General features: G+C 54.3%; 1 protein-coding gene across 2 annotated transcripts in view; it reads left to right on the top strand.

Moving 5' to 3' along the window:
• Positions 1–6,480: 6,480 nt before the first annotated feature.
• AKNA (AT-hook transcription factor) overlaps positions 6,481–13,407 on the top strand; it is a gene marked incomplete at its 5' end in the record, with an annotated part of 38,112 nt that continues 31,185 nt past the window's right edge. Inside the window, 3 exons of one of the 2 annotated variants that reach the window (XM_080820673.1) lie at positions 6,481–6,751; positions 9,477–10,537; positions 12,513–12,587. In XM_080820673.1, coding sequence (XP_080676799.1) covers positions 6,496–6,751; positions 9,477–10,537; positions 12,513–12,587 — 1,392 coding nt within the window. The remainder of the gene's footprint in view (positions 6,752–9,476; positions 10,538–12,512; positions 12,588–13,407) is intronic. The other variant, XM_080820672.1, reaches the window with a different exon arrangement.

The raw sequence follows: 13,407 nt of genomic DNA, 5'->3' as shown, positions 1-13,407 counted from the left end.
GCTCGCTCCTGCCCCTCTCTTCCTTCAGTCCCTTGTTTGAATGTCACCTTCTCACTGAGACCTTCCTAGCCATCCCCAAGCCCTCCTCTCCAACCCGCTACTCTCTGACCCACAGATTCTCGACCTGGGCCACATATCCCAATCAGCTGGGACACTTTCAAATTGCTGATGCCTGGAGACTGTTGGTCTGGGTGGGCCTCAGGCATCAGGATCACGAAAAGCTGCCTGGGATACGGATCTCCACTCCAACCCACCCTTGTGGGTCTTGTCCCTACCTTCCTCCACGTTCGTTTTATGTTGTCCTGTGTTTCTGTTGAGAGTGGAGCAAGGACTCAGCCTATCCTATATCTTGCCGTGTTCCCAACACCTTGGCAAATGCCCAGCAGAATAGCTCAGCAAGTACCTTTCTAATGAACAAATGGGATGATGGAAGCTTGGGAAAAGGGAGCTTGCCCTCTGAGAAGTTCTGGGGACAGCAGGAGAAATTCGGCTCCTCAGTCAATCCCCCACCTCCAGTGCTTCCTACAAAATCTCACAGTAGCTACAGGCCCCGCTTGGGGGTGAGGACAGTGGGTGGGATGGCAGGTATGGCTGCAGCCTCCCTAAGATGTTGGGTTGCACAATGGTAGGTGGGACAGAAGGTCAGAGCCGGAAGCATCTGGTCTGAGCTCCCATTCTACGGATGGGCACCGAGGCCTGGTGAGGGAGAGAGCCTTAGCCCAGGCCATGCCTCCAGGGGAGAGGCTGCAGAAAAAGCTCCTAGAAGGTCGAAGCTGCTAGAGGCCTCCTTCCAGGCTCAGCATGCTGTGTGTGACTTTGGCCAAACCTCTGACCTTCTCCAGACTTCGGTCTCCTCAGTCAGTACTTCGGCCGAGATGGTCCCGATCCCTGACTTGGGGAGTCCCCAGGAGTCCTTGCCAGGGCAGCCAGACCCGCAGAGGGCCTGCAAGGGGTTAAGCTCCTCCCGCTGACTCTCAGGCAGCACGCAGACAAACCCCCTCCTTCTGACAAACACTTGTAGGAAATCAGGCTGGGCGCTTCCTGCCCAGGCGAGGCGGCCTCAGCCGCAGCAGGGGCGGGGAGAGGTGGGGAGCGATGCTTGTGTGTGAGCAGCAGCCGGGGCTGGCAGAGCGGCCTGGAGGCGGGCCAGGGCGCCATGGAGGCAGGGGGCTCCCCAGGTTTGGAACAAAGACCTCACAGGCAGGTCCCCTGAGCCTGGGCCAGCAGGATGGTGGTGGAGCCCGAGAGAGGTAAGGGCGCCAGGCAGGCCGGGGAGGCCGCCTTCCCTCCGGACTGGCCAGTCACAGACTCTCTGGGACAGTCAGGGCAGCTGGACCAGCCCAGCCAGGAAGTTACAGCTGTGGCAGCTGTTACTACTTCTTTCACAGTTTAGGGCGTCTGGCACCCCGGGGCACGGGTGGATTTTCAGGGGATTTCATCAAGCTTCCGGGCGCCGGATCCCCGTCCGAGCTCTGATTCTGACCTCTGGGGACCTGGACCTGCGCTGGTCCCCCGCTGTGCCTGCGGCGTCCTCATCAGCACATGGAGAGTTGGTCCTCGGGCTGCTAAGGGGTCTGAGAGATGATGCTTGGATGAGGGGCTGCGGGGGTGGGGGTCCCCACTAAAGAGAGGACCCATCTGCCACACGTAAGGACCCCCAGGGGAGTTCTTCAGGCTGGCGGGGCTAGAGTCCGCAGCGGCCAGGGCACCTTTCCTCTTTCTCCTCGGTCTCTGATGTGAGGAGACAGCTGGGGGCAGGAGGGGGTACATCTGGAGGTGGGGAGCGGCTGGGGCTTCCCCAAGGGACTAGTTTTTGGCGGGAACCCCTTGAGAACAGTAGGTCTGTGCCCAGCCGGCTGCTCAGGGAGGGCAGCTGAGTTTGGGGCTCTGAGCTCAGCCTTTTTGGAGGGGCCCAGTCACTTGCTATGGGGACTCTTCCTTCCCCTTCCTCTTGTCCTCCCCACAAGTCTCATGGACTTGGTTTCAGAGTCATAGCCCCTGGGTTTGAATCCCTGAGCTGCCCTTCTGTCACCGAGGTCTTGTGAGAGCCAGCCACCTCTCTACGACTCCATTTTCTCATCTGGGAGTTGTCAGGGTCAAGGTGGGAGCAGGGAGGGGGCCCCCTGCACAACCTTGGCTGGATTGGAAGGGGGTTCCGAAAGGCATGGGGATGCAAAGCCAGACTGCATGGCTGCAGTTGGCGTAGGACAACCTGAATGATTGAGCCACAAAGACAGGGGTCCTCATTTTGGAGCGGCTGAGGGGGGCCAGAGAAGCCCTGTAGGGGGTGGGGGGGCAGACCCACTCAGAAATGGGAGAAAGAGACCAGAAGGGGCTCGAAGTCCCTTGGGAGTGCTGGAGGCAGGGCCAGTGGGGGGAGAGAGGAGCCATACAAGAGGAGGAGAGAGTGGTCGTTGCTTCCCTGGGGGGCTAGGTTCTTGAAGGCAGGTGGGGACCCTTATCCTAACAGCCCAGTGCCTGGGGGGATTTAGTGCCCACGGGGCTTTTTCGGGTTCAGGCCCCAGTTCATATGGCTAGGGCCTTCACCCAACCCCACTGCCTTTCAGGAGCAGCCGAGCCTTTGACTGCCATTCAAGAAGCCCTGCCGGTAGCTGTCAAGTTCCCTTCATGTGTTCAGGTTCAGACCTCTGTGCCTTTGCCTGTACTGTTCCCTCTGCCTAGAATGCCTTTCCCTTTTCTTCTCCCCCCAGATCCTCTTTGCCCAGCTTCATGGTTCCTTCATATAACCCTCTGTATTGTTACCCAGCCCCCAAGTTGAAACTTTGGGACACTTTGGCCCGTATCAGTATTTTTGACGTCTTCCGAGGGCTTGGCACACAGCGGAAGGTCATAGGTTTTTTAAAGTTAATTTGCACGCACTGAGTGTTCAGTATACACCTTGGTGACTCTGTAGTGGGTCCTCAGGACGGAGAAGGGAGTGAACAGCTCTGAAGCTGTTGCCCTTGGGGGTCACGGTCAACCAGGAACCTCAAAGTTCATTCAGCCATCACCTAGCCCACGCTCACGGGGCAGTAACTCCTTGCAGAAGTCAGAACGGGGGTGGGGGCTGCTTTCCCCATCTTCCAGTGAGGGGAGGGTCAGCACAGCCGTTGATGATGAAGCAAGAGCGCCAGACCTGGAACCTGGTCTCCACGTACTCAGCGACTTCTCTTTCTTGGCCGCTCGGGCGAGGACGCAGCGAGGGCATGTCCTCATCCCAGCCTGAGGTTGGGCTGTAATTGGCCCCCGAGTGTGTTTGTTGAGTGACCTGCTGACTGGCTGGCTGGGCCCTGGGTTCCCTGGCCCCGAGGGCCATGGCTTGCACAGAAGACAGAGAGGCCCTGCCCCCAGGGCGCTCACAGGTTTCAGGGCCTGGGGAGCATGCGCACACCTCCAGCTGGTGACCACAGCTGCCTCTGCCTGCACCAAGTTTCAGCGAGGACTGAGTCATCCCAGGAGACAGGATGTTCCTCTTTGTGCACCCAGAGGCCCCCGTGATTGGGCCACCAGCTTTGCGGCATGGCTAGAAAAAAAGCCCTTTAAAAAGTCAAAAAACCACATGCCTCCCCAGCCCCTGCCTCTGTGGAGATTTCAGGAAGAGAAAAGCGGCTCTTAGCACCTCCCACACCTCCCCAAGTAGCAGGGCCCAGAAGGCCTACCCTGCCCTAGAGTGCGGGCCTCACCTGCCGTGTTCACTTAAATGCCGATTCCTGGGCCCTATCCCAGGGCCACTGAGTCTGGCTCTCTTTGGGTCAACCTAGGAATCTGCATTCTTAGTTTTGTTTTTTTTTTTTTTTAAGGAGTTTATTTGTCAGAGAGAAAGAGCACAAGCAGGGGGAGAGGCAGGCAGAGGGAGAAGCAGGCTTCCCACTGAGCAGGGAGCCCAATGCGGGACTCGATCCCAGAACCCTGAGATCATGACCTGAGCTGAAGGCAGGTGCTTCACCAACTGAGTCACCCAGGCGCCCCTGCATTCTTAGAGAATTCTTAAGAACACTCGAGCTACAGGCCCACTGGCAGGGATTCCCGAGAAGGGTGCAGCCCCCCAGAGGGTATGGGAAGCAAGGATTAGAGCTTCTCCTTAAAAGATTTATTTATTATCCCGTCTTTTTAAAAAAGTTATCTTGGATATATTTTTCCTAATACCTGTATTTTTTTCTCATACACCAGCACGAGGATGCATGTATGTAAAGGTATCAAGATATCTGTAGAGAGAGGAGATGAGAGTAAATACAGGTTTCTGGTGAGTGTTGTGACAGAAAGTGGGAGATGACTGGCCCAAATGAATAGTTTCCGATCTTGCTCTTTTGCTAACCAGTGGGTGATCTTGGCCAAGTCACTGTTCCAAGGCCAGGCTTCAGTTTTCTCTTCTGAAAAATACTTTTCCTGCGACCTGCTTCCCCTTTTGGGTTGGGGGCAGGTGGAGAACATGCAGGCTGGCACAGAGCGGGCACAGCATCTGTGGTAGGGGGCAATTCTGGGGGGGGCGGGGAGGAAGACTGGGTGCGGGGAGGGCATGAGCCACCCCTCCTTCCAGGCCTGCTGCAGGCACAGAAGTTGCCGCCAGAGGCCATGCAATGTGATTCCCTCCCTGTCCCCACCCCAGTCCTTGAGAAGGCTGCAGCCTTCCTAGTGATGCACTGTTCCCCGGGGAACTTTCGATCCAGAAATAGTTGCCTGCTGACTTTTCTCAACTGTGTAAATCAAGGCCCTAACCAAGGCCCCAAGTGTTCATGAAGCTGCAGGGCCACAGACCTGTCTGTCCTCCAGGGAGGCCTAGGATTAGAGACCACTGTCTCCACAGTATGGAGGGAAGAGCCCGGGCCTGACCCCAGCCTTATCTTGCCCAATGGGTGGCTTTGGGTAGGGGCCCGCTGCCGTCTGGGCCTCAGTTTTCCCCCCTGTAGAGTCAGTCTTTTGTATGAGCTAACCTGGAGCTTCTGGGAGGGACCATGCCGCTGCTCTGTGGGCTGGGGGCTTGGGAAGTGTTGGCCATAGCATGGGGCTGGGAAAGAAAGGCAATGGGAGATGAGAGAGAGTGAAGAAAAAGAGGGAAGGGAGGAGAGGATAGAAGGAAGAAGGTCCCTCTGCAGCCAGACTCCCTCTTCTGGCTCCTCCCCAAGCAGTCAAAAAGAAACTTCTCAGCAGCAGCTCTGGTGTGCTGTCCTGAGGGTGGGATGTGCTGAAGGGGACCCGAGAGGCCATCCTGGCTCTGGCCGCCATCTCTCCTTGCCCACGCTCTGCTGTCAGAGCGGAGGCCTTGTCCCACCCCCACAGCTGTTGGGGACACCACTGCTGTGTCGCCCTCTCCTGCCTCCATGGTGCCTGGGGCGCCCCTGCCTGGACATGCTCTCCCTCTCTCTCTTTTTAAATTTAGGTGAAATTAACATGCCATGAAATTAACGATTTTTAAAGGAACAATTCATTTAGCATATGTATAGTGTTGTACAGCCGCCACCTGTATCCAGTTCCAAAACATTTGCATCACCCAGCGAGGAGACCTCATACCCATGAAGCTGTCACTCCCCATGCCGCCTCCCCCAGCCCCTGGGAACTGCCAGCTGGCTTTCCTTCTTGATGGATTTACCTGTTCTGGGTATCTCATAGAAACGGAATCCTACTACAAGTGACCTTCTGTGCCTGGCTTCTTTCTTTTCTCCTAATGTTGTTCAGGTTCATCCCCAAGGTAGTGAGTCCCAGCCCTTCTTTTCTTTCTGTGGCTGAGCACTGTTAGGTCTCAAGTGTACCCCACAGTGTTTATCCTTGCATCCGCCCATCCATATTTGGACCATTTCCCCCCTTTGGCTGTTGCAAATAGTGCTGCTCTGAATGTGTGTGTGTGTTGGTTTGAGTACCTGTTTTCAATTATTTGGAGTGCTGGAATGTTCTCTTCACCCCCCTCCCAGTCTGCATTCTTACCCACCGGGAGTCAGGGAAGGCTCCCAGAGGAAGTGGCCCCTGGACTAAGTCCTGCCTGCTTCCTAAGCCTGCTGTGCCCCCTCCCACAGTGTCCCCATGTGTCCCTGTCGTGCTCACCTTAATTGGTGGTTGCTGCCTGCTTGTCTGCTCCCTCCTGGGCTCTCTGTCCCAGCACCCATGCATGGAGCCTGGGACACAGTGACAATCCCTAGCACACACCTGGACCTGGAGCTCTTGCCAGGGCTGGCCTCTGGCTCCTTACCCTGTATCTCAAGTAATTGAGCTCCTGGTTTTGCTCAAGAGACTGAAGGTGGTGTGACTTGCCCAAGGTCACACTGCTTTCGCGGGCTGGAGCCACCAGGGGCTCCAGGGCTGTCGCATCCCAGCATTCCTGTTGGTAACCTGCTCGAAGCTGGGAGGGGACTGAAAGAATGATGCTATCCCTTGATTGTGTCTCCCACAGGCAGCAGGTAGGATGGCCGGTACTGAGAGAAGCTGGCGGTGACTCAGGTGACCGCAGTGGCAGCTCTGTCTCCTGAAGATGAGGTGGCCCAGGTGAAGCCCAGGCTAGGTCCCATGGCCAGCTCCAGGACGGAGGTGCGCTGGCCCGAGCTGGGTCTGGGGAGGGGGCCCCAGCGGCGGCGCTGGGCCTGGGCTGAAGAAGAAAAGGATGCCAAGGGGAGCGGGGGAAAAGAGGGAGCCTTTCCCAATGCCACCAGCCCCGAGCTCCTGGAAGACTTCCGGCTAGCCCAGCAGCGCCTTCAGCCGCTGGAGTGGGACCTGCGGGCTGCTGACAGCCAGGATTCCGAATCGGGAGAGTCTGCGGGAGAGGGTGAGACTGATCTCCCCCTACCCTAGCCCACAGGGAGCTGTATATCCCACCTTCTGGTGGGAGATGGGGAGTGGAGGGTGTTTTTTTTTAAGATTAAAATCCATAAAGCCTATAATTTAAAATTTTAAACGGTTTGAATTATATAAGTTGTAATGTTCAATGCAGAAAAATCAGCAAATATGAAAGCGAAAACAGAAAAAATTACTTATTATCCAGATAACTGCTCTTTTCTATATGCATGTATGCAAATGTATTATGCAAATGGAAATGGAACAGTACTCTACAAATGCTAGGGTAACCTGCTTTTTTTTGCAACTTAATAGAAATGAACATCTTCCCAGCTCCTCATCTCTCCATCCACAAGTCATTCCTAATGCATGCAAGCAATTCCATGGGGTGGATAGTCTGTACTTTGAGGGCCAATCTCTTGCTGTCATAAATAATGCAGAGATGAATATCGTTAGTACATCCTTGCCCATGTGATGTGCTAATAGCCTTGGTCATTTAAACTGCTTGGTCCCAGGGTTATGCCCATTTTGAAGATCTTCTAAAAATCCCAATTAGCAAATGACAAAGGAGCTATGCCATGCTTTCCAGAATGAGTGTTTCCCTTGCATGGAGACCAGCTCAGACTAAATTCCTAGTTTTGCCGAGCAGTCCCTTGTCTCTGAATCTTGGTTTGCCCATCTGTGAAATGGGAGCAGCAGTACCACTGAGGACAGCACGAGCTTGATCATGTGGTTCCAGTCGCAGTTAAAACATGGATGTGAAATCCTCCAACTTCGGGTTCTGTGAATGGTGCAGGCCCCCGTGCACGGTGGAGAAGGCATTAGGCTGGTAGCAGATTGTGACATGACCCAGAGTTCTTTCTGTCAGGTCGGCTTAAAGCAGGGCTTGCGTACCGCTACCTGCTCAAGAGCCACTCCAACCCGTCAGGGCGAGGTGACTGGCACACACTGGGAGGAAAGGGCAGAGGTATCTCTTCCTAAGGTCACATGGTAACCCCTTGCTATGACATAATAGCCACTGCCAGTGTCTGTGGCCAGGCGCAGGGCTGAGCAGGGTGCAAGCCGTGTCTCCTTCCCTCCTCACCATCTTCTGCCAGGTAGGAGGGACTAGCCTCTGGTCCAAGTTAAGGGTTGTCAGAGAGGTCAGCAACCTGCCCCTGGCCCCCAGGAAGGGATCAGAGGGCCCAAGATTGAATCCAGGCCTCCCTGGCTCCAAAGCCTTTTTTCCCCGTCGTGCTGCATGACCCCCAGCCGCAGAGACTAACTCGCCAGCATGGCTGGGACCTTGGTCCTAAGTCCAGGGTTGCTGTGAGCCACTGCATGTTCCTTGGCTAGTTACCTAACCTCTCTGCACTGTAAACAAGAGAGACTTGGCTGCAGGAGATTTTAAGGGGTCGAAGGATGTAGAGGTGCTAGGGGAAAGGCTGCAGGGAAGCAGAGAGATACAAGGGTGATGACAAAGGTGTGTCTCATGAAACTTTGGATCTATCCCAGAGGTTGACATAGGTTCTAGGACAAAGTAGGTGCTCAGTAAACATTGACTGCATGAATGATGATTAGAAGCATGCATGAATGGGTGGGTGGATAGATGAGTGGGTGATGGATGGGTGGATGATTTGATCAGTGGGTAAATGGGCGATGGGTGGGTACATGGTTGGAAGCACAGTGAATGGATGGGTGGGTGGATATTTTTTTATCATATTGTCCTCCCAGCCTCGCTCTTTTCCTTCTTTCCATTCAATCAACAAATACTGAGCACCTGCTCTGCAAATACACTAGTAAACAAAAACGGAGGGTATCCTTGCCACCATGGGGATGACACTGTAGTGGGAGAGACAGATATTAATGAAACAGTCATGAAAACAAAGGGAGAACTGGAGCTATGATAAGTGTTTCAAAGTAAAGGTATTCAGTCCTACGAAAACCTATAAAAGGGAGAATCTGACCTCGTTAGGAGATCTGAGATTTCTCTGATGAGATCAAGGTTGAGCTAATGCCTGAAGGACGGTTAGGAGTTAACTAGGTAAAGGGAAGGAAAGAGGACCCTGACAGAGAGATGAGTATAACACAGCCCTGTGGTTGGAGCAATGTGAAATGGCTAGAGCAGGGAGAGACTGAGGGGGACCAGAGAAAAGACATGGATTAGGAGAGCTAATGGGGTATGGAGACAGGGGTCGTAGGACCATACTCTGTCCTGGGAACAGGACGATATTGCTGAGTCTTCAGATGGAGGATGAGGATGAGGATTAAGGAGATCATTAGGTGGCTACTGCCATGGTCCAGGCAAGAGAGGATGCTGGCTAGAGCAAAGGTAGTGCAGGATTAAGAGCGCTAGGTGAGTCTGAGGGCTCTGTAGGAGGAGATCTTGACAGGATCAGGGGACAGAATGGATTATAGGGATTGGGTGGGGGTGGGGGGAGTGATGGCCAAGGTGCTGCCCAAGCTTCTGGCTTGTGCAACTGGATGGGATGGTGTTTCCATTTGCTGAGACGGGAAATAGTGAGGGATAGCCAGGTTTGAGGATCAGGTTTGGAGGACTGGAGACAACTAGAGGAGGTGCTAGGTAAGTACTTGGCCATATGGGGGCGGGAATCACTGGGATTCTTGCCATCACTGTAGGATGAGGAAATGAAGGCCCGGAGGGGTGAAGTAACTCTGGTAATGATACACAGTGAGTCCAGACCTGGTGTATCCTGAGCAGTGACCTGTCTTTCCAGAGTTTGAAGCAGAGAATGTGGACAGCCCAGAAAGTTCCAACTTGCCTGTCAACTGGCTCCCCGAGCAGGATCCTCACCTGGCCATGACTGAAGAGGAGCCGGATGAAACCCTTGGAGGTCCTGAGGAGGAGGAAGCTGGAGATAGTTCCCCAAGATTGGAGTATGAGACTGGTCTCAGCTCAGGGGGTGATGGAAACACCAGCCCCAGGGCTCTGGGATGGGGTCAGGACACGGGCTGGGTGGCCTCTGGCAAACAAGCCAGTGGAGACAAACTTCCAGAACATTCTGAGGACAACCCAACTGTTGACCTCAGCTCTGCAAGGTCCTGGAGCAGTGGGACCGTGAGCCTCGACCACCCCAATGACAGCCTTGATTCTACCTGGGAAGGAGAAACTGATGTCCCCCAGCCCGCTGGCCTGACAGAAACCTTACCGCAAAACTCCAGCCACCACCTCCTAAGCCCAAACACCAGAACTGGAGGAAGTGTTGCTCTGGCAACCCCCACGGAATTCCAAGACTCCTCGGTACCCCAGGCCCAGAGCCTCCAGGGTCCGGCAGATAAGTGGAAAGAAAGTACCAGCCTCTCCTACCCTCAGTTGGGGGACCAAGCCTGGAAACGGACACGGACATCCCCTAAGACACTCCCTTCTCGATTCACTGGCTCTGTCACCCCCCTGAATCCGCCTAGGTCAGGCCGGCAAGACAGGCTGCCGCCCAGGCAGGGAGCCACTCTGGCTGGCCATACGTCTTCTGATGCCTCCAAGTATGGGCGGGGGCAGCTGAACTACCCGCTCCCTGATTTCTCCAAGGTGGGACCCCGGGTAAGGTTCCCCAAAGATGAGAGCTACCACCCCCCCAAGGCCAGGAACCACAGCAGGCAGCCCCAGGGCCCTGCCAGGCCGCTGATTTTCAAGTCTCCTGCTGAGATCGTGCAGGAGGTTCTACTGAGCAGCGGAGAAACCTGCCCGGCCAAGGACCCACCTGCTACACACCCCGTCACCAGGGTACCCCAAGAATTTCAGACACCTGAGCAAGCCACCAAGCTGGTCCATCAGCTCCAGGTAAGCTGGTCTCGTGTCTATAGGCATGTCACCAAGGTACTTGGCCCAGGGTTCGAGGCCGTTTGGGTTGGAAGTCTTAGGACTAGGCCAGGAATCCCCTGCCGGTAGAGCAAGGGTTGTACCTGAGCTGGTTCCTAAGCTCTTTGCTCAAGAAAAGAGCAGTGCTTACACTCATGCCACAAGGATAATCCGGTGCTTGTTTTTAACTTCTGCTGTGGGAAACTCAAAACATATACATGACAGAAAATGGTCTGATGAACCCCCGTGTACCTGCCACCCAGCCCCCACCAACCTTTTTTACCTGTGGCCTCCTCTCTTCCCCCTCTCACCATACTGGGATATTTTGAAGCAAATTTCAGGCCTCAAATCATCATACCTAGAAATATTTTAGCATGTATGTCTGAAGACCGACACGCTCTCTGGAACGTGGCGATCCCATCAGCTTATCTAGAAGCCGATACCAGTTCCCTATGATTACTCAGTTTCCAGTCTGTGTTCGGATTGTGTCTCATAAATGGCTTGTTCATTTTAGTTGGTTCGAATCACGGTCAAACACGGCTCATCTGCTGCTTGTGATCGATGTGCCTTTCTTTTTTTTTTTTTTTAAGATTTTTTATTTATTTACTTGACAGAGATCACAAGTAGGCAGAGAAGCAGGCAGAGAGAGAGAGAGAGGGAAGCAGGCTCCCTGCTGAGCAGAGAGCCCGATGCGGGGCTCGATCCCAGGACCCTGGGATCATGACCCGAGACAAAGGCAGAGGCTTTAACCCACTGAGCCACCCAGGTGCCCCTCGATGTGCCTTTCAAGTCTCCCCAATGCCACCCATGTTTTTTTTTTTTTCCAAATCTCCTTCTTCCCTTTAGTGTATTTGTTGAGGAAACCAGTTCTGTCCTGCAGAGTCCCCCACGTTCTGGAGTTTGCTGACACACCATCTTGTCTGTCTCCTACGTTCTACTGTCCTCTCCTTGTCCTGCATGTTGTCCGTCTAGAGCTCGAAGCTTTTGGGGCTTGCAACCATCTGTCTATTTCCCCTCCAGACCACCGGCTCCATGTGGCTACGGGCTTTTTTTTTTTTTTTTTCTTTTTTTTTGGGTAAGAGCATGTCACAGGTATTTCATTCAGGAGGCACGGGATTCTTGGGATTCTTGCTCGTCTCTCATTTGTGATATCTGCAGCTACTGATGGCCATGGCCTTGATCCAGTCCTCCCTTTGGCAGTGACAAAGTGATAGTATCCTAATGCTGTCATTCCTCCTGCATTCACTTGCTGGAAATCTTCTCTAAAGTAAAATTTTCTCTCATTGACTCTTTGGTGGTTATCAAGGTCTTATTCCTATGGGAAACACGGGAGAAACGCTTGAGTCTGTTCTTCTAATTAAGGGTTTTCAGCCCCATGCCTCTGTTCTCTGACGTCCTTCAGAAACGGCAGGTGCCATTTATTTTTGCCCTTTCCCTGTCGTGAGTTGTGTGACGAAAGCTGTTCAGTTTAGTTGAGGGCAAGTAGTGACTGAGTAAATGCGATTATAATTCCTAAGTCTTCTACGGGACCCTTGGATGATTCATTCCATCCGCCATTAAAAAGCCACTTAGGAAGCACAGGCTCCTGATGTGCGGAGACCAGAGCCATGGGGAAGACGGATGTGGTACTCAGCCTGCAGAGGTGACAGACGGCAGGGAATTAGGACAGATGAGCAGAGAGTTGCAGTCCCTGGGATGGGTGATGCATCAAGGTAAACCAGCCCAGAGGCCCTCATCCCTGATGAATGGTCGGGGAGGTTAGCAAGCTGTCCTACCTCCTTTCCCACTCAGAATTTGGCCACGGGGGTGTCTGTGGCACGTGAGCCTGAGGGGTTCTGCTCAGCTCCCACCTCTGAGCTCTGACACTCTGAGGAACCCTTGGGGGGCTGGGCTCCCGGGAGAGGTCTCACGGTGAGGGGTGTGGGCGCATGACCCTGTCGCTCTCCCTTTCCTGCAGGAGGAATACCACAAGCTCCTCACCAAGTATGCTGAGGCTGAGAACACCATTGACCAGCTGCGCCTTGGGGCCAAGGTACTGGTTGGGGTAGGGTGGAGGTGGGGGGCCTGGCCCCTGAGAGATGACACTCCCCCACAGTCTTTGCTCCTGCCCCCTAAGGCCCTGGAGATACAAGAACCCAATCCTTAGTCTACCACGGGGTCCCTCTGTGGGGCATTGACCTTGCCCTCCCTGGGCTCCATCTCCTTCATCATTGATGAACTTTGATGTCCTTGAATCCTAGAATCCGGGTTTCCAGGATTCTCACCAATTCTGGGGTCAGACCACTTGGCCTCTGCTCCTGGCTCCATTACTGACCAGCTCTGTGACCCCACACAAGTTTCTTGGGCTCTCTGAACCTCAAGGGAGTAGCACAGAGTTTCTGCTCAGCTCCTGGAGCTTATTTCCTAGGCCTGATCCTTCTAGAATGGCTCATGCTCTGCCTCCCCTCTCCCCAACTGATTGAATGTCCAGTGTGTAGCAGAGCAAGTGAGGAGGGGGAAATCCATCCACGCCCATCCTGCTCAGCCCGCACCCTGCCTGGGGAGGAGGCTGTGAATTCTCACTTGGGACCTTCCCCTTTCTGGGGCTGAGGCAGGAAGTGGGGCCTGTCGCTGCCCCTGGTGGCTTCCTGCTTCCCCTGCCCCCCTCTTGCCCCATCAGGCCACAGTGGAGGAGGGGCTGGGAGCTGAGGGCTGGAGATGCAGACCTTCCCTCACCCTTGCCTGCTGTCTCAGGGCCCCCACCTGGCCTGTCCCTATCACGCTCCAGAACCCCTCCCTTGCCACAGGTTAGTCTTAAGCCTCCAGAGGCACTTCTGTGACGTGTGTCCGAGGCAGCCCTGATAAGAAAATGG

Source organism: Martes martes, assembly GCF_963455335.1.
Source record: "Martes martes genome assembly, chromosome: 12".
NCBI lineage: Eukaryota > Metazoa > Chordata > Mammalia > Carnivora > Mustelidae > Martes > Martes martes.
The sequence above is the reverse complement of the archived record's forward strand: the minus strand, read 5'-3'. Positions and strand labels throughout refer to the sequence as shown.